At 37.8% G+C, this 27861-nt stretch overlaps 2 protein-coding genes across 5 annotated transcripts in view; both read left to right on the top strand.

The window, feature by feature from the left end:
* Positions 1–1790: 1790 nt before the first annotated feature.
* nod2 (nucleotide-binding oligomerization domain containing 2) lies at positions 1791–9158 on the top strand. Its single transcript, XM_055205779.2, has 10 exons — positions 1791–3005; positions 3206–3350; positions 4453–6211; positions 6307–6390; positions 6493–6576; positions 6687–6770; positions 6921–7004; positions 7614–7697; positions 8690–8773; positions 8988–9158. The coding sequence occupies exons 1-10, from the start codon at positions 2526–2528 to the stop codon at positions 9058–9060; spliced, it is 2961 nt and encodes a 986-aa protein (XP_055061754.2). The 5' UTR covers positions 1791–2525; the 3' UTR covers positions 9061–9158.
* A 748-nt stretch (positions 9159–9906) lies between these two features.
* Positions 9907–27861, top strand: part of cyld (cylindromatosis (turban tumor syndrome)) — a 31966-nt gene continuing 14011 nt past the window's right edge. For 2 of the 4 annotated variants that reach the window (XM_055205814.2, XM_055205804.2), the window contains exons 1-3: positions 9908–10285; positions 18341–18970; positions 19200–19505. In XM_055205814.2, coding sequence (XP_055061789.2) covers positions 18479–18970; positions 19200–19505 — 798 coding nt within the window. In that variant the 5' untranslated portion in view covers positions 9908–10285; positions 18341–18478. Of the gene's footprint in view, positions 10286–18340; positions 18971–19199; positions 19506–27861 lie in introns of all 4 variants that reach the window. The other 2 variants (XM_055205793.2, XM_055205818.2) reach the window with 2 other exon arrangements.

Below are 27861 nucleotides of genomic sequence, written 5' to 3'. Positions count from 1 at the left end.
TAAAGTAACTTATTTTTCAGCTGTTGCCCTCAGGCAACATCGTACCATCGTGGAAGTACTGTATTGGCAAATCATCATATCAAATTGATGACATAACAACTTAATATGATTACGATCAGTGTAGTAAAACAAGGTTAAAAAATAACCATAACCTTATACTGCACCTTATCCTTACAAGCATTCACATACAGGGATGGACATCTCCTGTCCTGGAGGGTCACTGTCCTGCAGAGTTTAGAACCAACCATTATTAAATACAACTAAGATTTTTTACTAGATATCTAAGGATTCTAAGTAAATTACAAACAGTTTCATTATCGTCAGAAACTCTGCAGCCCATTGGCCTTTCAAGACCCAAGTTGCCCAACACTGACATACACACGTACACATGGACAATGCACATACAAAATCTGCATCCTCACTCTCGACCTCTCTGCCAGATTGTAATTATGATTTCATATTCCTCATCAATACCTCACCCTCACTTTCCTCAACTGGCAATGCTACCTGATTTATCTCCTGCATTAAATCATATGTGCAGATATACAGTAGTAGCCTATGTGAATTACTATTCTTACAAATGCATTAAAAAGCATGCAAAAATGCAAATATATTTAGATATAGACTCTTAGACTCTTTCTTTACAAATAAAATATACTTGTATTCCAGTATGCCTGATATGCCCTTATGTGATTCCATTACGGTACAATGTTGCCTCAAGGCAACATAGTTTTTTAAAATAATTTTCTAACACGTGTTCATATATAATATGATGTACTTTCTTTACATACTAAAGGTGACACAGATTTTTTATAGGAAATCATATCAACGAAAATGACTAAATGTGAAAAGGCACATTTAGTTGGAGAATATGCCATGTGACACGAGCTAAAAGTAGCAGCAAAATAGACTTTGAGTCATGTGACCACATTTTTTGCATTTTCATTGTATTTGAGTTTCTTCTTCCTTGTTAATTCATATATAATTTAGTATATAAAAATATACTAAAATAAGATATATTGCCTGAAGGCAACACGGTACCATAGGGGGCTATGTATTTTCTATCAGATAATGCAAATTACATAGGCTACATATAAAGATATGGGTAACACTTTACAATAGTTAACATTAATGTATTAACTAACATGAACAAACCATGAGCAATACATTTGCTACAGTATTAATTAATCTTTGTTAATGTTAGTTAATAGAAATAAAGCTTTTAATTGTTTGTTCATGTTAGTTCACAGTGCATTAACTAACGTTAACAAGATTTTAATAAAGTATTAGTAATTGTTGAAATTAACATTAACAAATATTAATAAATGCAGATCATTATTAGTTCATGTTAACTAAACTAGTTAACTAATGTTATATAATGAACCTTTTATTGTAAACTGTTACCAAGATATGGAACGCTGTGACAAAGCAACACATTTGACATGATGCTAGAGTTCCCTCCTGTGTTTAAAATGTGCTCCTGCAGCTTATTTTACCACAGTGAAAAGTCTTAGCAAGTCTCATATCTTTGATCTTTTTATTATTTTACTTTTACATTACAGAGCTGTGCTTGTTTTTAAATATACTACAAATAAAATAAATTAACTATTATACCATATACTTTTTTAAACAAAATCCGTGCCACCAGACCGTAAAATATTCTGTTATTTCAAGTTTTGGTTAATTTGTTCATTTTTTTAATACACACACATAGGTGATGTAGGTCACTCGTTTCATAATTTTCAAACATTTAGCCCAAGACTGTTATAAAACTCACGCGACAGCTAACGTAACGTTAGTGTGTTTCAACGTTAATGACGCTAAGTTACTTCCCAGTTTCTTTCACTTTCTGTTGGGACGGGTCAGTATGCTGAAGAAGTGGCGATAGACGATCATGTGTTGACGGTGTTTTCGGGTTTTAAGGTAAAATAAGGAGACTCGATATTAGACATCGGAGTTACACGGAGTATCTAAGACATTTATTTGCGTGTTTGGGTCGCACACAACCTCCTCGAGTTTCAGATATGAGCCCATGTCATAAGTGAAACTCGAGTATGTTATGGTGATACTGTAAATACAACACAATTTTTACAACCTTTATAGTAATGGAGACACGAGGTTTTCTGGCTACTTCGAGCATGTGGAGTAACGTAATGTTTAACATTGACTGACGTCGGCGGAGCTAGCGCATTGATTAAAGGACATTTTAGCAAAACTTACGTATATGTATAAAAGTTTTTAATTCAGCAATCCAGACATGCGACGCATGTGGACATTTCTAAGCGACATCAAATGCGTATATTTATTTTGGCAAAATATATAAGGGCGGAAACTACGTTTTTTATTTGTGCAACAAAGAGGAAACGTAACTTACCGAGCACAGAGATGTACTGATTTTTAACGGTTGGCAGCGATTAAGGATGACTATAAGTACTAATCGATGACAGGACATACATAAATGGTATAAATGGTTCTACTTCATTCTGATTCTACCTGGTTGCTCTGAAAAAAAAATCTGTTTCATTATGAGCTCCCAACAGCTGATCGTGAAACAGAGACCAGTGCTTCTGGAAGCACTGTATGCTGGAGGCAGTGCTGAACCTCTGGACTGTGTTCTGGACCTGCTCCTGGCCTGGGAGGTTCTGGTCTGGGAGGATTACCTGAGCATACGAGTCTCTGAAAAACCTCTAAGTTCAAATGCAAGGCATCTTCTAGATGTGGTCTATGAGAAAGGTGAAGATGCTTGCGGCCTTTTGTTGTCAGCTTTCAAGCAGGTCTTACCTGAGGAGCAAAAGGCTGAACTGTGTTTTGGGAAAGAATGTGCTGTTTTGGAAAAGAAAACAGCTGGCTCTGCAGCTTCGGCATTACTGACTGACAGGCCAGAGTTAGTAAGAAAGCTCCGAGATAATATTGATGGGGCACTAAATGTTTTGGTGAAAAATGGCTGCTTCACCATCAATGACTGTGATGGGGTGCAACTACCTGTATACACACCCTCACAACAGGTAATGTAAACACGTTATTGCTTTTGATTAGTGTTTTTTATTTTATTATTTTATTTATTATCTTTATTATCTTATTATGACATACTGTGATGTATTTTCAATAAAAAATTCAATAAATTTTACATAACATTGCCACTGACCATTTCAGACAAATGCTAAAGAAATTTGAAACAAATTCTTTTTTTATTGTATTTTGGTAGGTTCGGAGACTCCTCGACCAAGTGAGGTTTAAAGGGGAAAAAGCCGCGAGGACATTATTACAGTATCTTGATCAAACAGAGCCAACCAAACAAAATCCTGAAGTTGAGAAACATCAACGCCTTGACAGAATGAGAAATTTCTCAGGTGTGTTAACAGGCTGTCTTTGGTTTCGCTCACTGTAATAAAAATCTGTCATGAGACTATATATTACTACTGTCTGACAACCTAAAAAGATGGGTAAAAATCATGAATAAAAAGATTACTGTACATAAAATTTAATTTTTGGTAATAATTTGAATTTATTTAAAGGGGACATTTCACAAGACTTTTTTTAAGATGTCAAATAAATCTTTGTGAAGTTTTATAGATAATTTATTAAAGCATGTTAAAATTGGAACTTTGTAGGCAGTGGTGGCTCTTGACTCCTCATCGGAGGGGCGCTAATTCAAAATAAGTGTTCGGAGTATCATGTGTGTGGTTCCCTTTTCCAAAATATGTGTCCTGCATGTTGAGAGATCCTGTGCGCATCACGTGTTTTGTCAAAATAAGTGCCTGCTGCACACGCGTCGAAACCGTTTATGATAAAAGAAACGCTCATGTTCACAAAATACACGCAAGACACTCCCTTAACATTAACTCTGATTACGCATGAGATTATGTGAGTATCTGGCAAATGCGAGCATCTTTTTTATCATAAACTGTTTAGACACGTCTGCAGCAGGCACTTATTTTGGCAGGACACGTGATGCACACACGATCTCTTAAAGCGCAGAACACATATTTTGAAAAAAAGAACCACACACATGACGGGCTACATACATGTTGTGACGAACTTCGCATCATGCGTCCTCAAAAAAAGAAGTCACCAGCCGCCACTGTTTGTAGGTGAGAGCAGAAATGTGCCGTTTTTGGGTGTGTCCTTTAAAATGCAAATGAGCTAATCAGTGCCGTGGTTGGATAGTGCAGATTATTAAGGGGCAGTATTATCCCCTTCTGACATCACAAGGGGAGCCTAATTTCAATTACCTTTTTTTCAAATGCTTGTAGAGAACGATTTCCCAAAATTAAGTTACTGAGTTGTTTTCTAGTTTAATACAAGCACTGGGGACCCAATTATAGCACTTAAACATGGAAAAAGTCAGATTTGAACCCCGTCTCCCTTTAAACATTTTATTTTTATATAGTACATTTACAATTATGTTCTTGATATATAGCTGACTATAGAAGTTTCTCTTTCTCTTGATAGCTTCTCCCGAAATTCTGCTTTATCAGAAGAAGCTGCGGAGCTCTGTAGCTTCCCAGTCCCACTTCCTCAGCACCTATGGTGGGACAGGACGTTTCTCCCTGGATGACATTTACACGGATGGACTTCTTGAAGTGATGGACGCCTCTGGGGAAACTACAACATTAGAGCTGAAGGATGTGGTGGGTCCTGTGGGAATTCTTAATAAGGATGCTGACACTGCGCTCGTGTCTGGGGAGGCAGGTAGTGGCAAAAGCACGCTGCTTCAACGACTCCACTTGCTTTGGGCGCGAGAAGCTTTGCTCACCGACATTTACCTGCTGTTCCCCTTCAGTTGCCGCAAGCTAAACGCGGAACACCGAACGCTGTCTCTAAAAGACCTCCTTTTCCTGCACTGCTGCTGGCCTGATCGAAGTCAGGATGAAGTGTTTCAGTTTATCCTAGACCATCCTCATTTGGTCCTCTTTACATTCGATGGGCTTGATGAGTTTAAACAGGGGTTCACAGATGAAGAACGCCACTGCTGTCCCACACAGCCAGTGCCTATACCCACACTGCTTTTTAACCTGTTGCAAGGTACGCTAATGAAAGGTGTTATGAAGGTAGTCGCCAGCAGGCCACAGGCTGTGGGCCCATCGCTGAAACGTTACCTCAAAAAAGAGGTGCACCTAAAGGGCTTTTCTCCAGGGGGCATCGACTGCTTTGTTAAGAAACAGTACAGTGATCCTGCTATGGCTAAACGTGTCATTGATTCCCTCCAGGGTAACACAGCATTGCTAAGCCTTTGCCATATCCCGGTCTTCTGTTGGATTGTGACCAAGTGCCACCAGGAGCTTCTTGGTGCTGAGGGTGCCATTCCCCAGACCATAACCGATGTATACCTTCTGGTTTTACAACATTTTTTTCAACGGAAGTCATCTCAGCCCCAAGGAGCTTTGAGAAAGGACTGGTTGGAGGAACACTTGGACACGGTGTTAAAACTTGGACAACTAGCTTTAGAGGGTTTGGAAGCCTCCTGTTATGTGTTCTCAGGATATGAACTGCAAAAAAGTGGTCTTACAGAAGACGATATCAGCGTAGGTTTTCTCATTTACTGCAATGACCTATCTGTGACAGACTGTAAACGCTACGAATTTCTGCACATTACCTTACAGTGTTTCTTTGCTGCTCTGTACATCATTCTGAATCAATGCAATAATCGCTCCGCCATCCCCAAACTCTTTCAGTCTCAGCACAGGCCTCAAAAGTGTCTGGGACACTGTGTTAAACATACTGTAGACGAGACAGAGTCCCACACAGCAGAGAAACCAGACCTCCAGATTACAGCTCAGTTTGTGTCTGGACTTTTGTCCAAGCAGCATCGCAATCTACTATTACACTCCTGTCCAGCAGCTTTGCGTGAACGTAAAGTCAAACAGGTTGTTAAGTCAATATCTAAAGCAATGCAGAGACATTTCAAGTCCATTCCTCGTCCTGTAGAGGGTGAAAAGAAGAGCATGCACGCCATGCCAAGCTTTGTTTGGCTAATCAAATGTATTTATGAAATGCAAGACAACAGCATTGCTCAAGATACTATGGCTAAATTGGATGTCGAACACCTAAAACTCACCTACTGTAACATTGGACCTGTGGAATGCACTGCATTGGCGTATGTGCTAAAGCATCTGCGGAATCCTGTTGGGCTCCAATTGGACAACAATTGTGTTGGAGATGTGGGCGTGGAGCAGCTTCTTCCGTGTCTAAATAATTGTCATTCACTATAGTAAGAACAGAGGTTTACTTTGTGTGGTAGTGTTTGATACTGTATGAGCATTTTCATCAGTAAATACTTCTAACATGTGTTTCTGAATCCCACAGTTTAAGGAACAATAACATAACAGATGACGGTATCCGGAAACTTGTGGAAAAGGGAGTCTGTTGTGAAAACTTTCAAAAATTAGCGTGAGAAAATCAGCTTTTTAATCATAACGATGATCATGCATTATTTGATCAAATGCTGTACTTAAAATTCGAGAATTCATTACTACTTCAATATCTTCACAGTCTTTTCAACAACAAGCTTACAGATGCCTGCACCCAGTACTTTGCTTTGCTGATGAAATCAAAACAGAATTTCCTCTCATTGAGGTCAGTGATGGCTTATAAGGTTATTACTGTACAAGCCCTGATTCCCATCATTACTTCACATTTTATTTAATTGATTTGATCTGTACATTAAAAATATAATTGCTGCGCAGGCTTGGAAATAACAACATCACATCGAAGGGAGCAGAGCAGCTGGCAGAAGGCTTAAGTTTTAACCGGTCTTTGCAGTATCTGGGGTGAGGTCAATAATAAGAGCAAATCATTTCTGTATGTGCCTAAAGGCATTGTGCCCTAGCAATTATCAGTATGATACCATTCCCAATGTATCGTCACATAGAAATGAAATTGTACTTTAATCCTAAAATTGTGTCTTAATTTATTCCCAGGCTATGGGGTAATCACATAGGGGACAGGGGGGCAGAAGCATTGGCAAATGCTTTGAAAAACAGCACAACGTTAATATGGTTCAGGTAATATTATATAGTCCTGTAATGACTTTAATTCTGCTTTAAATACATGAATATAAATAATACCCAACTTGTAACGTTTATGCTTAAAGTTGCAATCGGTAACAGTTTTTGTAAAAAAAATAATCAAATGGCAGTTTTTGAAAGTACATAAACATTTTGTGCTTTAAACTGTCTTCTCTTACCGCACTTTACAACAGTATACTGTAAAAAATTTCTGTAGAAATTGCAGTGTTACTGGCAGCTGGTTGCCAGTAGCTTAGATTTTACATTTATGTTATTTACTGGCAACAGTTTGATTAAAGTTAAATGAACATGAAACATTTTCAATCTTCTACAGTAAGTTACTGGCAACCAGCTGCATAATTACAGCAATTTTTTAACAGTGTAGCCTTATAAAAAGATTTATAATTTGATCTGTCAAGTCAGGCAATAAAAGTTTGGTGTCACAGGGTCTCAAATTAAACATTAAAAGTAACCTGAAATTTTGTTTGAAACAGAAAAAGATCTGTAAAAATTATGGATTGCAGCTTTAATTAGGGACATTTTTAAACTACAATAGCAAATGCATAGGTTTTGGGTACTGAACATGTTTTTTTTGTTTTGTGTCAGTTTGGTTGATAATGGAGTCGGCAGTGCAGGTGCAAACGCTCTTGCAGAACTTGTCAGTCAGAGCAAAACTATGGAGGAATTGTGGTGAGTGCCGTACTTCGTACACCTATTTGCATGTTCACAAGTTCTTAAGATTCAGGCTTGTGGACAATTCAGAATTTTAGAATTGGCCTCCATTCAATTCATGAATTGGAATTGGAATTGAATTGGCTCCGCCCTACAGGAAGTTGAATTTGAATAACAGGAAGTGGAATTAAATTCATGGCAATTCAAAGAAATTCCAGAGTCACACAACAGAAAGAATCTCACATACATTCATTGTTAGGAAAGTTACTTTGTTTGGCAACCATTTTAAATACTTTGTTAAAGTAAAGCATTCTGGGAAATGAAGTCATGTTCCATTGTGTTCCACAAAATTACAATTACAAAAAAAATCAAACTTAAAGGAACAGTATATAAGAAATGTATATCAATGAATCATTAAATGGCTCTGATATGTCACTAGACATGAAGAAATCATGTTCATTTCAAATACTTGTATCACTGACAACAGTGGTCCGGACAGGATATTGTCATTTAAAAAGTGGAGTTGCAGCCCTCAACGGATGTTTATGTTGTCATGTTGTGTATTGGCCACCCGTTGTGTGATTGCAGTACCAGTTTTAGCCACAAGTTTTGCGATTGCAATATCAGTTTTGGCCACAATCCTACATACCGTTCCTTTAATTATTTGTTATGTGACTAGAGTTTTTAACATTAATTGCTGGGGGAAAACATTTCCTGTTAATGGAATCTGTACAAGTAGTTCAAACTAATATAATTTATAGAATATGTAATGCAATCATATCTGACATATACTGAAAGTTTCATGTTTAACACTTCACTTACTGTATATGTTTTTGAATTTCTTTGAATTTCTATTGAATTCTAATTCTGTAATTCTAGATCCTGTTTTTGACATTAATTCAAATTCAATTCAAATTCAAGAATTGAATTGGAATTCAGGAGTCATTCTCAATTAAATTCTGAATCATGCACAAGCCTGCTAAGATTAACATTCTCTTAATCTCTTTTAGGCTAAACAAAAACTCCATCAGCAGGGATGGGGTGGAGTGTCTGATAAAGGCACTTAAAACAAACTCTAAGGTTAAGGAAATTTGGTAAGAATATTTTTTACACTGATATAGCACTGTTTTAATAGTTTATTAGTACAGTAATTAGTAGTTATTGTAAAAATGACTTGAACAAAAAGAATGTCAGTAGAAGTACAGAGGTCTATAATATATGGTGATGTGTGTGTGTGTGTGTGTGTGTGTGTGTGTGTGTGTTTTAAATACTATTAATGTACAGGATTTTTGCTTTTTGCTCCTGTAGGCTGAGGGGAAATAATCTGACTCCAGAGGAAGAAGAGGAGCTGAGTAAACAAGAAAGCAGATTGACCTTCTGAGGGCAAGAATCCTCTGTCATCAACTACTAGATCTAATGCACAGCACTGGATCTATCTACTGTAGTAACAAGTAGCGAACTCCCACACTCCCTCACACACATTTTGTAGACGCCTGTATGCAGTGTACCGCGGCTTTGCTGGTCAAAATCGCTGTCTTGTAAATTGTGATGTGGAGTGGAGACTAGGTCAGTTTGCAGTATAGTCACGGGTTGAAAGAACAGTTGAAGCTAAAGAATTGCTGGGATCCCCATTTATCATTGTGCCTCGAAAAAGACTTTCACATTTTCAATGTGTTAATATTACTCAATTCCAGTATTGCATTAGCAGTGCAAAGGTCATGGGTTCAATCTCCAGGGAACAAACAGATAAAATACTTAGATTTAATGCACTGTAAGTTGTTTTGGTTTCAAGTGTTACAAACACACTGAAATTCTAACAGATGAAACTGAAATTCTAACAGATGAAAAAATAATACATAACATCAACAGGATATTTTGCAATTATAGTGCTATATTTATGTGAATTGTATTTTTGTATTGTATATATTTATTGTGTATTTGTTTGGGTTTGTTCAAATGCAAATGCCTTTTTTATGTTCGTTATTCTTTGAATAATTGCTGTTACTACTGTTACATTTAAGACAAAATGAAGTGTTGCTGTATGGGTTAAGATGTACTTACATAAAGAGAACATTTGCACTGTACAACCTGTCACACAGCCAGTTATTGAAACTCCTCAGCCTAACTAGTGGGAAAACCCCAGGGCGGGGTTTAATAAAAGACAATCAAAACGACCAATGAGAGCCCCGTCTGTCATTCTTTGGCCAATAGTAGAGCAGGACGCTCTCTGAGAACACAGCACGTTTGGTTTACTGTCACATATACAATCACACACTGTAAATAACACTCGCGCCCCGATTTTAAACGAAACAAACGCCGTCGGCTCTGTCAATATTATCGGATTTGTTCGCCTTTCTTTTGGTCTTTCGCTTGTCAGCATTATTTCCAGCGGGTTTAAAGTGAACGGAGCAGGAGGCTGTCTCATCTTTAACCGGTAGTCATGAACAGTGGATACATCTCTCATCCCACCCGACAATGTCAAATAAACACCGTCATCGCTAACAGTGCCACGAGATCTTTACAACAATAATCGCTTTTCACTGTTTATCTACAGTAACGTACGTCTATACGACGGACGGGGAAATACTGGAATATTTAAACATCAGGTAAGAAGAGTTTGACCAGATCAGTCCAGGCTGATGTCACCTGTTTACCTTCATTGTTACAGGAGCAGCTTTAAATCTGTATGTGTATCAGAATTCACGGATTATACATGTCAACACGTTATTTAGTGACAACTTTGTCTCTAAACCGAGCTGTTACAGCAGATCAGTCTGTGTCGCCATTGTCATTTAGTGCAAGGCCTGTACATCTCTGCTATAACCATTCATTCAGCTTTTACATTATGTGATGGTAAATGCTGGACTTAAGTTTAACACCGATGACCTTTTTAGTATCAACATTATGTGTACTGTAATAACAGTACAATGTCAATGTTGTTGTAACATTGGCATTACAGGTGGACGTTGTCTACATGTATGCTGGCCATTCATGATGAGTTGTACACATTGTGGCACTTCACAGATCACTGTCTCATTTTAATGTCTGTCTATGAAAGACATGCAGCATTGTTGCTTTGAGCTGGAGAGTCCCTGCATTATTTAGAGAGGTTGGTGTTTGTAGGTCAGAATACAAATAACATGGGGAACTACAGTGTATTAATGGACAATTTGGAGAGTTTTTCAATGCATAAATGTTAAGACAAGAAGAACTGGGTGTACATTCACTACCTCATTATATGTTTTAGACCGAATGTGATGACACGTGCAATACCAGTAATATGTGCACATTACATTCCTGATATTAGCTGTGCTGCAGTGGTGTGTTTGAATCATTGTTGTGCATACAGGAAGCTCTGAGTGTGATTTAATTTACTCTGTGAATTCCCCTGCTGCTGGGGAAAAACCAAGCAGTCAGACATTTACTTGATCTGTGTATGTGTTCGTTTAGTTATTGTACTAACTTATCTTCGTCATCGATAAAGTGTCCTGCTTATCAAAAGTATTATTTATAACAACATTCATTCAGTGAAATGTTTTGTGCTCATTTCATTAGCATCACAACACTAGAGCCACGAAGGCCTACCTGTAGATGACAAATACATGGTTTAATGTGGATGTCATCATGACCCCTGTAATGCCGTTGGTGACAAATTATGGGACTAAGACACTAAAACCTTGTATTTTGTAGTTGTTTATGGCCTCTAGCCTTTAGCGTGGTATAATATGTGCATGTGAGGCAGAAACACACAGCTCTTAGTATCTGACACCAAATATTTGGCCTGTATAATTGTCTGGCGCCATGGTATTTCCATCTTTCCAAGATGTGTTTCAGTTAAAAACAGAACATATCTGGTTAAATTTAGTATGTGCAACGCATGCATATATAGACACAGTTTTGCTTACTTTATTTGGATAAAGGATGCTGAAAATAGTTTTCTCAAAAAGGCATCTGTGTATAATCTTTGTACTGTCTTTAGCTTTTTCATTTTTTAAAATTTAATTTAATTTGACTAACACCCGGTTTCACAGACAAGACTTAAGGCTAGTCCTAGACTAAAACACATGCTTGAGGTGTCTCAACTGAAAATAACTTGCACTGACAGATCTTTAAATATGCCAGTGACATTCATTTGTCTCAAGATACACACCAGTAATGCCTTTTCTAAGGAACGTTTATTAAATATGCATCTTAATTTAACTACGGCCTTGTCCTTCTAGCTTTAGCTAAGCCTTGTCTGTGAAACCGGGCCTAAAACACATTAAAATGTATAAAACAAAACTGAGCATTTAAGATCAAGTCATATGACCCTCTTTGTGAAATCTAGGCTAAGGTTTAATCATCTAAATTTGGAGATTTGGAGCATCAACTTTAATTTCACTCATTGATTTTACTTTGGCTTAGTTTCACAGACAAAGCTTAGGTTTAAACCAGGACTATGCCTTGGTTTAATTAGGATGATTAAGTTGCTTTTATAAAAATGATTTAAGAAAAACTTTACTGGTGTACATCTTGAGACAAAACAATGACCGTGACATATATTAAGATGTGTCATGTCAAGTTATTTTCCGTTAAGACTGCTGGGACTAACATTAAGCCTTGTCTGTGAATCATTTATTTTGAATATTTGACATAGCCTCTTTCACCGCCAGCGTTTTTAAAAAATAGTTGCCAGCCAGTGCCAGCGTTTTTCATGATTTTCACAAAAGTTTAATGCCTTCCAGAAAATGTTCTTCTTTAAATATATAAGCATACAATATACCAAATGAAAGAACAGACCCTCTGCTTTCAAACAAAAAAAACGTTTCATCCTACCTTCTTTTGTAATCAGCTTTTGAATATGGGTAGGTTTCTGCAAAAACACCACATTTTGAGCAGAAAGCAGAGATATTTCCATTTTTGTGACGGACTTTTCATAGAGTTCCCATTCAGAGCTATCTTTAAAACAGACACGGACATGCAGCCTCTTGCCATAGGCATAGGGCAATACTTCCGGGTTTAAAAAGTTGCGGAATTAATAGCGGTATTGCGGAAAGACGGAAATACTCGTCATTGGCGGGGAAGCATTTTCTCTTGATTGACGAGATATCTCGTCAATGGCGGCGAAAGAGTTAATATTAAACATGTAGGGCTGGGTATTGTTAGGAATTTTACAATTCGATTCGATTTCGATTCTTGAGGATTCGATTCAATTCGATATTGATTTACTTGCTTCGATATCGATTCAATTATAAGTAAATACACAAGCAATTAAGTACCTGAGTATATTTTTAAATAATGTGTGTAGTATTTAGGGATGTCAAAATATGCAATTTCCCATATTCGATGATCATTTAAATTAACGATCAATCAATCGAATAATCGTTAACAGTAATAGTGCAATAAGCCATTACAGCAGAGACATATAGCCAATGACATAAAAGTGTGCGTAAAAATGCCAGCTTCCCCACGCGAATTAAAAGTTTTTATTTTGTCTAAATAACATGCTAGTGGGATTGTAAAATGAGTCAATGTAGTTGGTGTTTTGATAAAAATCATCAATTGAATCTCGTAATGAAATATAATGACTAATACAGTAAACTCCACCTCATAACGGGCACTCCGCACAGTCGGATGAAAGTCTGTGCGTCCATGACAAAATAAGTTTTCATTAACATCAAGTGTTATTTTTCTAGTTGTTCACCTTGCTTTCTGAGTCGTTGATACATCACTTGTTGCAATTATATCCAAGAAGCACACAAAGGGCACTTTTCCCCGTTGTCACCTCAGCTTTAGAGTTTAGACCTGCGGCGTACTTTCAGCAAAGATGCTTATTATGAAGACTTCAACCTTCCATTAGAAAATCCGTTTAGCGTGTAGCGCCTCAGCCAGTAATGATGATGATCAATGATATATGTTGTGGGCGTTCAGAGTGTAACGACAGTCAGTTACAGTTTACATTTAACAGTTTCTTGCCAGAATGTAAGTTTTACATTTTAATCTGTTTATTAAAAACGGCTTCTGGTCTCCTTCCCTGTGTAAAGCAGCGTTAGCAGCGTTGCTATGCTAATCTTGCAGGCTTCCCTGAAGAGGGTCTTTGCTTTCAGTATCCTAACTGTGTTTAGATTTTCGGCATCGGAACCTCTCAGATCCACTGCGGATGCCATTTCGTTGCGTTAGCAGCCAGCCTCGTCTCGAATGAGGTTATAAAGCCCAAGTGAGTGTTTGGCATCAAGTATCGTTGTGATCATGGCTAGTTTAACTTCTTCGCGCTTGTTTAATTTTTTCACTAGCTGTGTATGTGCTTTGCGCAGGCGCCGGACACACGTGCTTGCTTTGTCGACAATCGTTAATTTTTGTCGAATTAATTCTTATCGACAATTAATCGAAGATCGATTAATTGTTAACATCCCTAGTAGTATTACTAATGTTTGATCACGTTGATGGTGCAGGCTTGAAAGAAGTGCTGCTGTTTGCCATCTTTGATCTTTCTGTTTTGATAAAGCGCATCTTGTACAACGCTGAACGCTCTCACTAGAGTGTTGCCCACAGCGCCGCCACTGGCCGGTGGGCTGAGTCGATTCATAGGATTTGATGAATCGATATTGAATTAAGAAACAAATAATTGCAATGCATTAATGAATCAATATTTTTACCCAGCCCTATAAACATGTCAAGGTTATATTTTCACAGAATGTTTTTTACGTTATTTATGGTACTTTTATGTAGAAATCACAAAGAAATGACTTTAGCTGGGTTTTTCACATGCAGGTTTACATTTGCAAAACGTATGTGGTTTGACTGGGTTCTAACCTTTCTTCATTTCCGTATCTGTTCTTTAAAGCCACATGTTCAGCAAACTCTTGAACCATGTCGTATTCAATGTTTACAGCTGTTTGATGAGGGCTGTTTAAAGTTGTTGAGAAGACATTTATGTGGCACATGCATGCTAGCACAATGTTCTCAATTAAGGCCTAGCAGTTGTCAATTAGGGTAATAATGATAATATTCAGGAGTAATTGGCTAGGGCTGCACGATTAATCGTAAAAAAGATCACAATCTCGAATTAATCACCCACATGATCTCATTCCTAACTTTTAATGATTTGTCTGTCTATTAAACCTAACAGAAATCTTACCAGAACATTGAAATATGTATGGACGCTGTTGCAGAGTCATCATGTAAATGTTTTGGGTTGCAATGAAAATTCTTGATTGGTTTATTCACACACCGTTAAAGCATTCACACACTTTGTTTCACAGATTAAGCTGGCGTTCATTGTGCTTTGCTTTCACGGATGCGCAAGCGGCACATTTCAGTCTCATTCACATTAGCAGCGACTAGCAGTAGCAGAGAGACACGATCCCATTGATTTCAATGGAAGCTTGGTGACTTCCGGCGACAAGGGTGACAGTGACCGTTGGCGACTGGATGGGGCGTGTCCAGTTGCTTGACAAAGTTAAGAAAAGTTTAACTTTATGCAAATTATGAGCGACTTTCTAGAGTGACTATCAATGAGAGTGAATCAGAGGAGTTCATGTTATTCATTCATCTCTTGTCAGTAACTGAAGTGGACATTACTTATTTGTTTATGACAACCAGATTTAGAAACACCTCCTTACGACTTCTTTCAAAGAGACGAGTGACAAAAAATGACATAAGTAGTTTGCTTAAAGGACAAGTTCGGTATTTTACACTTAAAGCCCTGTTTTCAGATTGTTTATGATGAAATGGTTTTGACTGAAATTTGGACATATGATGCTGGCCCGAGAATTTTTCGGTTTCTGTTGTATCAGCCCCCACCTCTAGAATGGGTGTTTAGGTGCACTGGAACAATCCTTCCTAAAATGCATTAAACTTTCGTTTACAAAGACGTGAAACTCACCGAGTGGTCAGGGGTGTTCACTGATATGCTCACAAAAAAATGGCTGCAAAAGATGCTTTCCAACATCTGTTTTAGCATTAGTTGTTAACTTGTGGACCTATTTTTCCAAACGCCTCACACCCGTATATTCTTCCATTGAGAGCTTGAATAGAAGACACTCCAGCCCAGTTGGTGGCGATAATCCGCCTTTGCCAATTGCAAGAATACAAACAAAGTTCCCGTCGGCGGAGTAATACCGTACCTCACAACTCATCTAATACAAGTCAATGGAGTTGGACAAAAACTACTTGTCCTTTAACTTTATTTGCAAACTGTGTTAAAGTTAACAACTATGGAAGCCTCTTTAAAATGCTTATTTTACTATTGCTTTGTTTTAAGGAAAATAAAAATGACTCTACTTAAAGGGATTTATTGTTTTTTCTTCTTATACTTTTTAAAATAGATGTTACCTGTCTAGGTGGGTCCTGGATCGAAACAGTTTTTTTAAACAGCTCTTTTCAACCACACAGTATCATTATTTCTTTCTGCATTATATATTCAAAATATTTAAATTATCAAAGAAGAACTGGAATTATAGTTTACAGTTTACATATAAACACTAATGTTTATAATCTAGGGCAAACACAGTTCACAGTTTACATATAAACACTAATGTTTATGACCTAGGGCAGACACAGTTTACATATAAACCCTAATAAGTAAGTCATTGAATCTTTCAGATTTAAAAAAAAAATATTCAAACCAATTAAATATTTTTTAAAGAGATTGCAGCATTTCATATTTGAAATTCGGAATTATGGGAGAATCGTAATCTTCATTTAAAAACTAAACGATTGTAATTCAAATTTTTCCAGAATCGTGCAGTCCTAGTCGGAGCAGATAGTTTTAGGAGCATCTAAGAAGAGCGGTATTCTTCATGTTAAGTAGGCCTTCTCTGTGATAGGCTGTGCAAAAGACATTATTCGAAAATGTTATACAAATCTGTGGTCTTACACATACATCAGACCATGTCAGGGCTCAACGCAAATCATTTTTTATACAAATTTTCACTTGCCCTGCCAAAATTTTCACTGGCCCCAATAAAAAAAGTCAGTGTCACATATTTAAAAATAATAATTCAAAAGTCAAATATAAAGGTATACATACAACAGACATTTTCCAACGGAAAAAGGCTCCCAACTTTTCTGCTTTAGATGTAAACTGACAGCAAATTGTGCAAAATATTGCATTGTTTCTTCGTTGTGTTTTTTTACCCAAGTAAATGTCTGCTTCCAAGATGTAAAATATAATATACATTGATGAAAATATATTTTAGTGACTGAGGGTGAAGCACTGGCCCAATCGGGCAAGTGACAATACTTTTTACTTGCCCGAACGTCTCTCATGCTTGCCCCGGGCCACCGGGCAGTCCTTTATGTTGAGCCCTGCATGTGCTCAAGTTTTCTCTCAGGTGAATATTGAAAAAATGTGCATGTCAGAAAAAAACAAACTTTCTTTGTAAAACTTACTGAAAGCCTTTCTTAACCCTTTTGTGTTGTTTGGGTCTGTGGTGGGACTCGTTTTTAATGTTTACTAAAATAAATATTATACAATTGTTGTGTCATCCTGCAATTCATTGGCCTTGACTCATTTTCTATGAAAAACATAAAAATAAACAACTTTATAATGACTGTACACTGTGCACCCCATACACGTTTATATTACATATGTGGTGTTCGGGTACACTGGACCTGGGACTAATAAGAGTGTGAAAATTTTATGTGCTATGTCAGTGGTTCTCAAACTGGGGGCCGCGAGATGGTGCCAGGGGGGCCCCAGTTTTATGACATTTTATAAAATACATTATTTTTCATGAATTCTGTGTAATTAAACCTAAAACAAAATAAGGCTTATAACTAACCAATAGCACTATTTGCATAATTTAATATGGTTTGTATAATTAAAATATTACGTTTTAGAAAAAAATTTCATAAATTTTCTTTGTGGTGCGCGAAGGAATGCACCGTACATCGTTACTTTCTGGGACACCTGTGAGTGCATGAGTGTGTTTATATGTCTATACATATGTGATGGATGCATGTCAAAGTGTGTGTGTGTGTGTGTGCGTGCGTGCGTGCGGGTGTGTGTGATAGAGAGAGAGAGAGAGAGAAAATTACTTATTTTCATCATTCTAGGTTGTGGCCAATAGCAACTAATTGTACTGCAATGTGTGTGGCATAAGATGGACAGGAAGACACAGTTTATGTGTATAAATGCAAGAAATGCATATGCAACACAGCTACACAGTAAAAATTTGCTTCTTATGTGCTGTGTAAGCTGGCATGAACAGGTTTTGTGTTCAGTGTGGATGATGTGTTATGAACGGCATCTGTTGTTCAGTAGGGGCTTGTGCTGTTTAGACTGACACAAATGTGTACAATTTCAAACTAAAAAACATCAACAGTGATGGAAAACTTTGTTTCATTTAAATTTATTTAAGATAAACATGTTTTTCCCCCAATATCTGGATCAGAATAGAATTTTCTTATTGTATTTCATATTATCACAAAAACGAGTAGCATTTTAATTTATGAGTAATCCCCTACTACTAGTGGTAAATGACAAATATTAACTATAAATTCTGTCTATGTTACTTGTTGAAATAAGGCTAAAGTAAACATCTGTAAACAATATTACATGAATTGTATGACTGCATTGGTTTAAGATAGAAATAATGCTGTGGGTCCACTAGACCCTCAAACATCATAACAAAAATATAAACATCACACGATGGTTAAATTCTTTCTTTTTTTTCCAGCTTTTCATGCAAGTTCAGCTCATCCCTCTTTCTGAAAAGATCATGGAAGCGTCTTCTTTCTGGTCCCACTGACCCATGACAGCTTTTTGAGATTTGAAGCTGTTCCTGTAATCTTCAACCCACTTCTGCTATGCAGCCATGAGCTCTGCGCTATGGAGTCAGGAAAAGCCAGCAGGCGGTTTCCGGGATGACTGGCGCTTCTACATCGTGGTGAAGGAGTGCACCGTGGAAAAGCCAGGCCAGAAGTCCCTGCGCATCCCACGTGGTAGCCTTGGCCAGGCATGCCAGGAGCGCAACAGCCTCGGTCGCACGATCCCGGCCAGCAAAGGTAAACGCAGCCTACGCATCCTGGACCAGACGAATGTGGTGGTGAGCCTGGATGAGCGGGACGTGATGGAGCTGGAGGAGAAGCTGGCAGAGCTGCTGTTTCCCATAACCAACTGTGAAGAGCGTTACAGCCTGCTTTACAACAGAGCACGTCTGGACAGGGCCCGTGACATCAACTGTGGATCCAAAGTCAGAGTGCAGCTGAGATCCGGCGATGAGCCACTTCCAGGGGTTGTCCGCTTTAAAGGAGCTTTACTTCCTGACCGAGCACTGAGTGGGATCTGGTTTGGTGTTGAATTGCTGGTGAGCAACACTGTCTTGTTTAGTGCTGTTTTTTGGTTATTGTTTCGCTTGAGCATATGAGATTGTTGCGGTGTTTGTGAATTAGACGTAGAGTGCCTGTTAGATCATTGTCTGGCATGACATGTCAACAATGACTGTTGTTCATATGCACAATGATGTGTATATGAGTTGTGAAGTTTATGTGGGTGTATGGCGGCTGCTGAAAACGTCTCTGTTCTGTATGTTTCAGGAGGAGGGCCGGGGTCAGGGTTTTACAGAGGGCTCTTATCAGGGCCAGCAGCTGTTTCGTTGTGAAGATGAATGTGGAGTCTTCGTGGCATTGGATAAACTTGAGCTCTGGGAAGATGAGGAGCTGGAAGTGGATCGTGTGACTTTAGTAGATAATGAACCTGAAGTAGAAGGCGATGTCCCACCACTGGAAATTAACTCTCGGGTGTTGGTGCAGACACGGGAGGGCCCAGAACGGGGCACTGTAATCTTCTGTGACGTACTGCCTGGCAACGAGAGTCTCGGATACTATGTGGGTGTTGATATGGTAAGTGAATTGTACTGTTTAAATGGTTGAAAAAGTTATTGCTGCAAAGATGTATAATCATAATACTACTTTTTTATTAAGCAATGCAATGTTGAGCCAGAGCGATGTAGGGCTACCAACGTCAAAATATGAATATAAACTTATTCATGCATCTGTGTTTACTATTTTTGGTTTCTTGGGTCATGCTTTACCCCTTTAGGATGAAAGGAAAGGATGCAATGATGGGATGTAAGGACAAAGGATTTAAACAAATATAAAAGCATCCTCACTCTCTATATAACATTCATTCTCAATTTGATTAAATATTAGGAGCATTCATTTTGAACCTTAAGACACAAAATGTCATTTTTTTTCATTAAAATATCCAAAAATCACTAGCACTGGGTTAAATTTTTTGTTCATGTGCTCTTACATTATCCCAAATGCTTTCAACCGTGTTTGAATCCAGAGAATTAGCAGTTTTTATAAGCACCCCACCCTGTTCTCAGGATTGCTTGTCAATGGCGTTATGCCCGGGTTATCCTCAGTTTTTTCCTGTTGTTGCCATAATAACTGTCAGTGTCTTTGACTTGATGAAGCACTTTGCTGGGTGATCAGCGTATGATTTTAGAGTGATTCGAAGCAGTACTGTATCTTGCAGTACTTTGAAATATACACTGATCAAACTATGCCTATAATATTTGGAGTATAATAGCATGCCACTTTGTTGTTGCAAAATACACCTTTCACTGAACGAGTCACTGTTTTGAGTGTGTGGCTGTTTCTCAATGTCAAGGATACTTCCTTGGCAGGACTGGTCTTTCCAAGTCACTTCCTTCAGAGGCTAGGCGAGGCTCCTCTTTAGAATTTGGAGAACACATAAATGGAACAGGCTAGCAAGGGCACATCATTGCATCATTACGTCAGTACAAAGGTGTCCTTTCGGCGCTGCACGCATAGGATTGTGGGTCATTTGAGAGCGCGAAGGATATACATATGCATCCTTTCCTGTATATGGGATATTTTTAGAACAAAGGACTTAGTCCTTGCTTGTAATTCCGAGGATCCTCGACATTGGAACAGTCTTTCGACGGATGTTCTGGCTTCCGAGGATCCTTCCTTGACATTAAGAAACAGCCAGAGAGTGAACTGAATGACCTTTTACATCTTGATCATAAATGAGAAGGGGTCACACACAGAAAGTGGATGCAATGCAAAAAGAAACTTAAGACTTCTTAAGACTTTGTCTTAAGAAACTTAATCATGTGGTTTTATTTGGGTAAAGTTATAGAAACCAGTTTTTTTGCTGACTTCATTACATTACTTTAGTAATACAAATGATTTTACAACAAAAATCAAGGTTATTTACTGTAATAAAACAGGATAAATTTGTGTTTATTATATGGTTTTATTACAAATCTAATATCCACTATGGTTACATTTTGGAAAAGTACATTTGGAAACAGTACATCTTGATGGAAAAGCTAATCAAACCAAAGTGAGGTGAGCTGACCTGACCCAAACCAAATCGTGGGGTACTATGCAATGGAAAACCGCTATTTGTGGCTATTGTGTTTTCACTACAGCATGATGACGCTTAAACATGTGAAGGAGGTGATCTGGTGTCGCGTTGTGTTTTACATCCAGAGGTGTAAAGAGTAGCTGAAAGCCATACTTGAGTAAAAGTACAGATACCTTACTGTAAAAGTTACTCCACTACAAGTTACAAGTCACCAATTTAAATAAGACTTGAGTAAAAGTCTTAAAGTAACCCAATTTAAAAGTATTTTACTCATACTGAATGTTGGCTCAAAGATGCACTAGTTCTCAACACAAAGAGATATTGTAGGTCAGTCAAAAACAAAAAGTTTATTCATGAGGTTTTATTTCCTAATATAGAAAAGAAATCAAACACCTCAATATTTCGACATGGCAGAACAAACATACACTGTAAATGTTATTGCAGCTGGGTTGCCGATAAATTACCGTAGATTTAAATTTATGTTATTTACTGGCAAGAGTTTGTTCAAAGTTGAATAAATTTTAAATATTAACAAGTCTTTATCTTTACAGAATAAAACTATACGATAACAGCCTCATGCAAAGCATTCTGGGAACCAGAAATCATCATCAAACTTTTTCTGTTTTTTGCTTCAGATTTTATTCCCAGAATGTTTTGCTTGATGCTGTTTTTCTAGTTTTATTCTGTAAAGACAAAGACTTGTAAATGTTTAATGTTCATTTATCTTTGAACAAAATGTTGCCAGTAATAACACAAATTTAAATCTACGGTCATTTACCGGCAACCCAGCTGCAAATTTCTACGGAATGTTTTTACAGTGTAGTCATAGTATTTTGACTAAAATTTTATTTAGTTTTAGTCATATTTTAGTCATCTGAATTGATTTAGTCTAGTTTTACTAAAAACGAAATGCCCCAAGATTTTAATAAACAAAATCTACATTCAATTTAAACCCATTTAATTTTAGTCTAGTGTAGCCTAACTGTTGTGATATAAATTTTATATAGGCCTATTCTAAAAAAAAGTTATAATCTTAATATTTAAAAAATTCCAGAGTCAGCTCAGGTTAGCTGATAAACATCAGTATATAAAACATTTGTGCTTGCCTTTGAGTTGTGGGATGACCCTTCTGCAATCGCGCTTCACGTTTGTTTTGATTGTAGCATCACAAGTTTAACAAAGGGTCCCTTAACAGAATCAAATGTGATATGCATGCATATGTCTGCTCTTTATCTCTTCTCTCAGACCAGACGCCAACTTTTCTGTAAAGTTTATAACATACGCAGCAAGCTGCTGTCCCGAGAAGTAGATTTTTACCTCTGCCTTTGCGCTACTGTGGCTCAGTGCAAGCCGTTCAGCGTTTGACATCAAAGTACCGCAAGATCAGATTTCTCCATATGCATTTATATATTCGCTCTCGCAGTACTTTGATTTTATATGATTGCCCTGCGTAGCGCCACATGAAGTCCCTCAGTTATGTGTGTGCGTCTAACCTCGTTTTTATTTGACGAATAAACGATGTAGCGAGCGAGTAACGATAAGTGTCAGTTCAAATGTAGTGGAGTAAACAGTACAAATTCTCAATCAAAAATGTAGTTGAGTAGAGAGTAAAAGTTGCTTATAATTTTGATACTCAGTACAAGTACAAAGTAGCCCAAAAAATACTTAAGTACAGTTACAAAGTACATTTACTCAAGTATTTTACACCTGTTTACATCTAACACATCTTGTAAATGCTCGTTGCTGATGACGTGAGATAAACGCAAGTGAACCAAGGTTTGATAGAATCGAATGAGTGTGAAACCACCAGACCGACACTGAAGAAGGGGGGCCTGAAAACATCCGCTCTTGGGCTGGACCTCAGCAATGAGCCTAGTGTAAAAACTCCCTAAGTCTGCCATAAATAAACTTTCTCTAGCTTGATAAAGTTTTGCTTAATATTTCACACTTTGATCTGCATGTCAGACATCTGTAGTTTTATAGTCACAATACGTTTTTGTAACACGTCTATTTTATTGTCATAAATACCATAATACCACATAAGACACTCGTGCTCGCCACCGATTGGCATGTTTGTGTAACAAAGAAATGGTCTTAAGCATTGTTGACTTTAACACATTGTGGTTGTTCTATTAAAAAATGTAAAATCCATCCAGCAACATTTAAATCAATATTCAAATGAAACATACTGTACATGTGGCTTATTAGTGTTAAAAGCAAAAGAGAAATCAATAAATAACAGTCTGGCACAGGTCTTTGGTTTTTCCAAATATTTGTAAACCAAATTTAAAAAGTGTCAGCCGTAACAGAGTTCTCTAATAAATATTCATAACCGCAGTGGCGGCCGGTGACTTCTTTTTTTAAGGGCGCTCAATGCGAAGTTCGTCACAACATGTATGTAGCCCGTCATGTGTGTGGTTCCTTTTTTCAAAATATGTGTTCTGCGCGTCGAGTCAACCCGTGTGCATCACGTGTCTCGTCAAAAAAAGTGCCTGCTGCAGATGCGTCTAAAGGGTTTATGATAAAAGAGACGCTTATCTTTCCCAGATACTCGCATAATCTCATGCGTAATCAGAGTTTACTGTTAAGGGAGTGTCTTGCATGTATTTTGTGAACGTGAGCATCTCTTTTATCATAAACGGTTTTGATGCATGTGCAGCAGGCACTTATTTTCACAGGTTCACATGACACTCCGAATATATTTTGGATTTGCGCCCCTCGGATGAGCAGTCACCAGCCGCCACTGCATAACCGTGATAAATATCTGTGGAAATTCTTGTGGTAGATAGAATGGGCTTACTGACACAGCTAATAGCTCTATGTCAGATAGACCCAAAGTTTATCTTACTGTAATGTTGGTGCACTAGCATCGATTTATATTAAGACAAACTCCCCAACCTCGTTTTTTCTTTTTACCTCTTTCTCCCTGTCCAAATAAATGGGCACCAAATCCACAAATCCTCAGATTAAAATCAAGGCCTTGAGAGTTATGCCTAGTTTCTGTCAATGTAATTAAATAGGCATTCTTATACCTATAGCATTTGCCTTTGTTTCTTAAAGATTGCACATTTGCCGAAATCATTGATTGGAGTGGCATATGGTTCCTCCATTGCAATTGTTCAACATGCTCCTGAACACCTAATTTCCTTTCACTCTTTCTTGGCATCGCTCGAAACGGACTTTTCCCCGTCTCCACTTGTACTCCATCTGCATATCAGCTCCTTCTTAACCCCCCAGTCACATGAGCTACAAGAGACAGAGACAGAGCGACAGGCTACCATTCATTTTCAATGGGAGTGGCCGTTTGCTAGCGACAAGCGACGAGCTCGCCGCTACGCGAGCAAGGTGGGGCCAAAATAGACAAGCAGGCTATTTTATGCAAATGCTGAGAAATGTGACAAAGCGACTGCCAATCAGAGTGAAGGAGCAGCGTGACGTAGGTCTGTGGCCGAGTCGGAGAAAATAATTCAAGATGGCGAAAAATGCGTATATCTGTATATATCTTATAAGTTTGGCATTTTATCTCATATATTTTGTTACTTTTATCGAGAAATAAATATTTTTAAATCCAAAAACACCTTTCTTGTAACTTAACAATACCTCTAAAGTGACTTTTGATACCGCTTTTAGAAACTAGCCAAGGAACGCCCATCAAGCGAGTGCGTGTCGCTCACTTTTGTAGCTAATGTGACTGTAGGGTAAGGCAGCAAAAAGTCTTGCGATTCATCTATCGGTAGAACATTCTGTGTACTCGATTAAAGTCCCATAAAGAGCTCATAGGAGTACCGCTAACTTCGTGTTTGGTGTGGGAGACAAAAGATTCCACTGATGAAAAATACAAACACCACCATATAAAATTAGCTTCGCATTTAAAAAAGCAAAATTAGTTTGAATAGGAAATATTAAAGAGCACCTATTGTCCGATTCACAATTTCCTTTGGTGTGTAAATGTGCATTAGTACATGTTAACGAAATGCAAAACTGAAAACAATGTAAACAATGACACAAGTTATTGTCTCCAACATAAATCTCTTTTCTTGGACTACAACAAACACACGGATTCTAGACAACAGTTTACTTCCTGGGATTGGTGATGTAGACAAGACTGACATTATCATAATTCCTTCCGCTTTGGACAGCCTGTAAGTTAACTCCTGTTATTAGGGCTGGGTATTGTTAGGAATTTCACAATTCGATTCGATTTAGATTCTTGAGGCTTCGATTCAATTCGATTTGATTCAATTCGATATTGATTTGTTTGCTTCAATATCGATTCAATAATAAGTAGATACACAAGTAATTAAGTACCTGACTCTGAGTAGCCTATATTTTAATTTTAGCTTTTAGTGCAGACTTGAACGTGACAGACTTGAGTGCAGCTGCTGTTTGCCATCTTGCTGTTTTGGTAAAGCGTGTTTTGGTAAAGCGTGTCTTGTACAACGCTGAACGCTCTCACTAGAGCAGGGCTATTCAGTTAGTTTGTCATGGGGGCCAGTTCATGAAAAGCATCTCAAATAAGGGGTCGAAGATATATCAGTGATTATGATTACATTTATATTTAAACTGCATAACAACAAAATCAGTGCATTGTACAATAGGCTTTTTCTACAAACATGTATTTTCAAACTGCATACAACAAAATTAGTGCATTGTAAGATGTCTAAGTAGGCTTTTTCTACATCCAGACATGTTCATATGTCAGTGGTGTAGTCTACGTGATACGCAGGTATACGCCGTATACCCACTAGAAATTGTCAAGGATTTCCGTATACCCACTAAAAATAGCTTGACGATGCGTAACAGCATGGTTTTCTGACATTTCAAACTTTTAGTCATAATTCAGATGTAAAGCACTGACACTGACCAGTAGCATGCTACACTTGCTATTTTAGCGGGTTGAACTGCATTATATATATTAGGCTATATATTTGGTGTGTTTGAATTCCTGCCGTACTGCGCGATCCGATTCGCGTATGAAATCAAATTACCATAGCGGCGCGAAACTGGGGAGGAGACTGGTGTGGCACCAGAAGAACCCACATGCGAATGACAGCAAAGTACCGCGAGAGCGATTGCATTTATCAGATGGAGAAATCTGCTTTGAATCGCTCTCGCGGTACTTTGACATCACCAAAGGGTCTGCTTAGCGCCAAATGAAGTCGAACCTGCAGTGTAGCTGCTCACGCGACACTGTAAACAAACAATCCATGTGAAGTGAACGAGCTGCTGCAATATAAAATCCGGAGAGTTAACAACGCACATGTGAGTAAACAACATTTAAAACATCAGTCCAGTTTATTACTTTATCTGGAGGTAAGGCTCCAAATGCAATAAAATAAGCCCGTAATTATATCCTGATGGTTTTAGCTTTCAGCATGTTTGCTTGTGCTTCACAGTGTTAAACTTTCCTTCTCTGTGTTAATTTATATATCTACGTTCAAGATGTATATGATCTTAAACTTTTGTGAGGAAAATCATGTCTGCGTTGATGTTCAGTTCAGACTTGCAAATTAAAGATAATTTTCTTCAATTTTGTTTGTGTTTCTAATATTATGGTACATGATGGTGTTGTAATTTTTATTAAGTAAAAGCTTATTTTCATTTTTAGACACGCTTGTATAATATGCATAAAATAAGCTTTTATTTCAAAGACTATGCAAATTAGAGTTAATTCATGGTCATCTTAAATGTGTATTAATTAAAAACATTTACACCAAAAACACACAGTATACTCACTACAAAAATCTAGACTACACCACTGTCATATGTTGTATTTTAAAACTGCATAACAACATAAGTGCACGGTAAGATGCTTTAATTTACATATAAAGGGGTAAATAAGAGCCATATCACACTCATTGAGAATTTAACTTATTTACTCACTTTAGTACACATAAAAAAAAAGTTTACAATATGTAACATAACATTGTTTTATGCTGTTTTTGTCAAAGCTAATTATTTCACTACCTCTATTTAAACTACAACAGCCATCTTAATAATTGGCAAACATTAGTCTAGCTTCTAATAAGAGAAATTATACTTTTAGATTTCGCTAGAGCAGTAAAATCAGGTGTATGTTTGTCAGTAGATACGCGTTCAGTGGTGCAGGTGTTGGGCGCGATGGGTGATTAACTGTTACTAATCGTTTCAATGCGTTTCCTTTTACTAAGACATCTAATGTCATTGTGGATAAGCAAGTCATCATTGAGCCGACATATCAATGTATATGGAAATACAAGGAGTTAAAACAGCCATAGAGTCCGTGGTCTCACCACTGTCGCGTCTTGATATGCGGGCGCGAGCGGCTCGCGGTAGACCAAAGCGCGAATATAAACCCGATATAAACACATGACACAGCTGCTCGCGCCAGTCACGTGACGCGCGCTCTGCATCTCATGCTGTAACAGATGCACGCTCATCAACTCGTAACTGTAGGGCCCGTTGTCCAACTACATTTATTTTAATTCTACATTTATTTCTTCTAGAGATGTCTTTTTCACAGACTACATAAAGGGCCGGATCAAATTACCTCGGGGAGCGGGCGCTAGAGTGTCGCCCACCCACAGCGCCGCCACTGGCCGGTAGGCTGAATCGATTCATAGGATTTGATGAATCGATATTGAATTGAGGAGCAAATAATTGCAATGCATTGATGAATCGATATTTTTACCCAGCCCTACCTGTTATTAACCGAATTTTTTAAACATGGTAAGGAGCGTCACGTTTCCGGCTGACGTCAGAGGTATTCAGGCCAATCACAAAGTACAGATTAGCTGACCAATCAGGAACACAGAGCTTTTCAAATTAGTGTGTTTCAGGAAGAGAGTGAATTCTGGAGCTACAAAAATGTACAAA

This window comes from Misgurnus anguillicaudatus, chromosome 21, assembly GCF_027580225.2.
Source record: "Misgurnus anguillicaudatus chromosome 21, ASM2758022v2, whole genome shotgun sequence".
Classification (NCBI taxonomy): domain Eukaryota; kingdom Metazoa; phylum Chordata; class Actinopteri; order Cypriniformes; family Cobitidae; genus Misgurnus; species Misgurnus anguillicaudatus.
This window is presented reverse-complemented; position numbering and strand designations above follow the sequence as displayed.

What these genes read in the sequence shown, in the direction of transcription:
- nod2 (XM_055205779.2), top strand. Translation starts at nt 2,526, where the DNA reads ATGAGCTCCCAACAGCTGATCGTGAAACAGAGACCAGTGCTTCTGGAA. An exon ending in AATAATTGTCATTCACTATA is followed by an intron (nt 6,212 to 6,306) that starts GTAAGAACAGAG and finishes TGAATCCCACAG; the next exon opens with TTTAAGGAACAATAACATAA. An exon ending in AAAACTATGGAGGAATTGTG is followed by an intron (nt 7,698 to 8,689) that starts GTGAGTGCCGTA and finishes AATCTCTTTTAG; the next exon opens with GCTAAACAAAAACTCCATCA.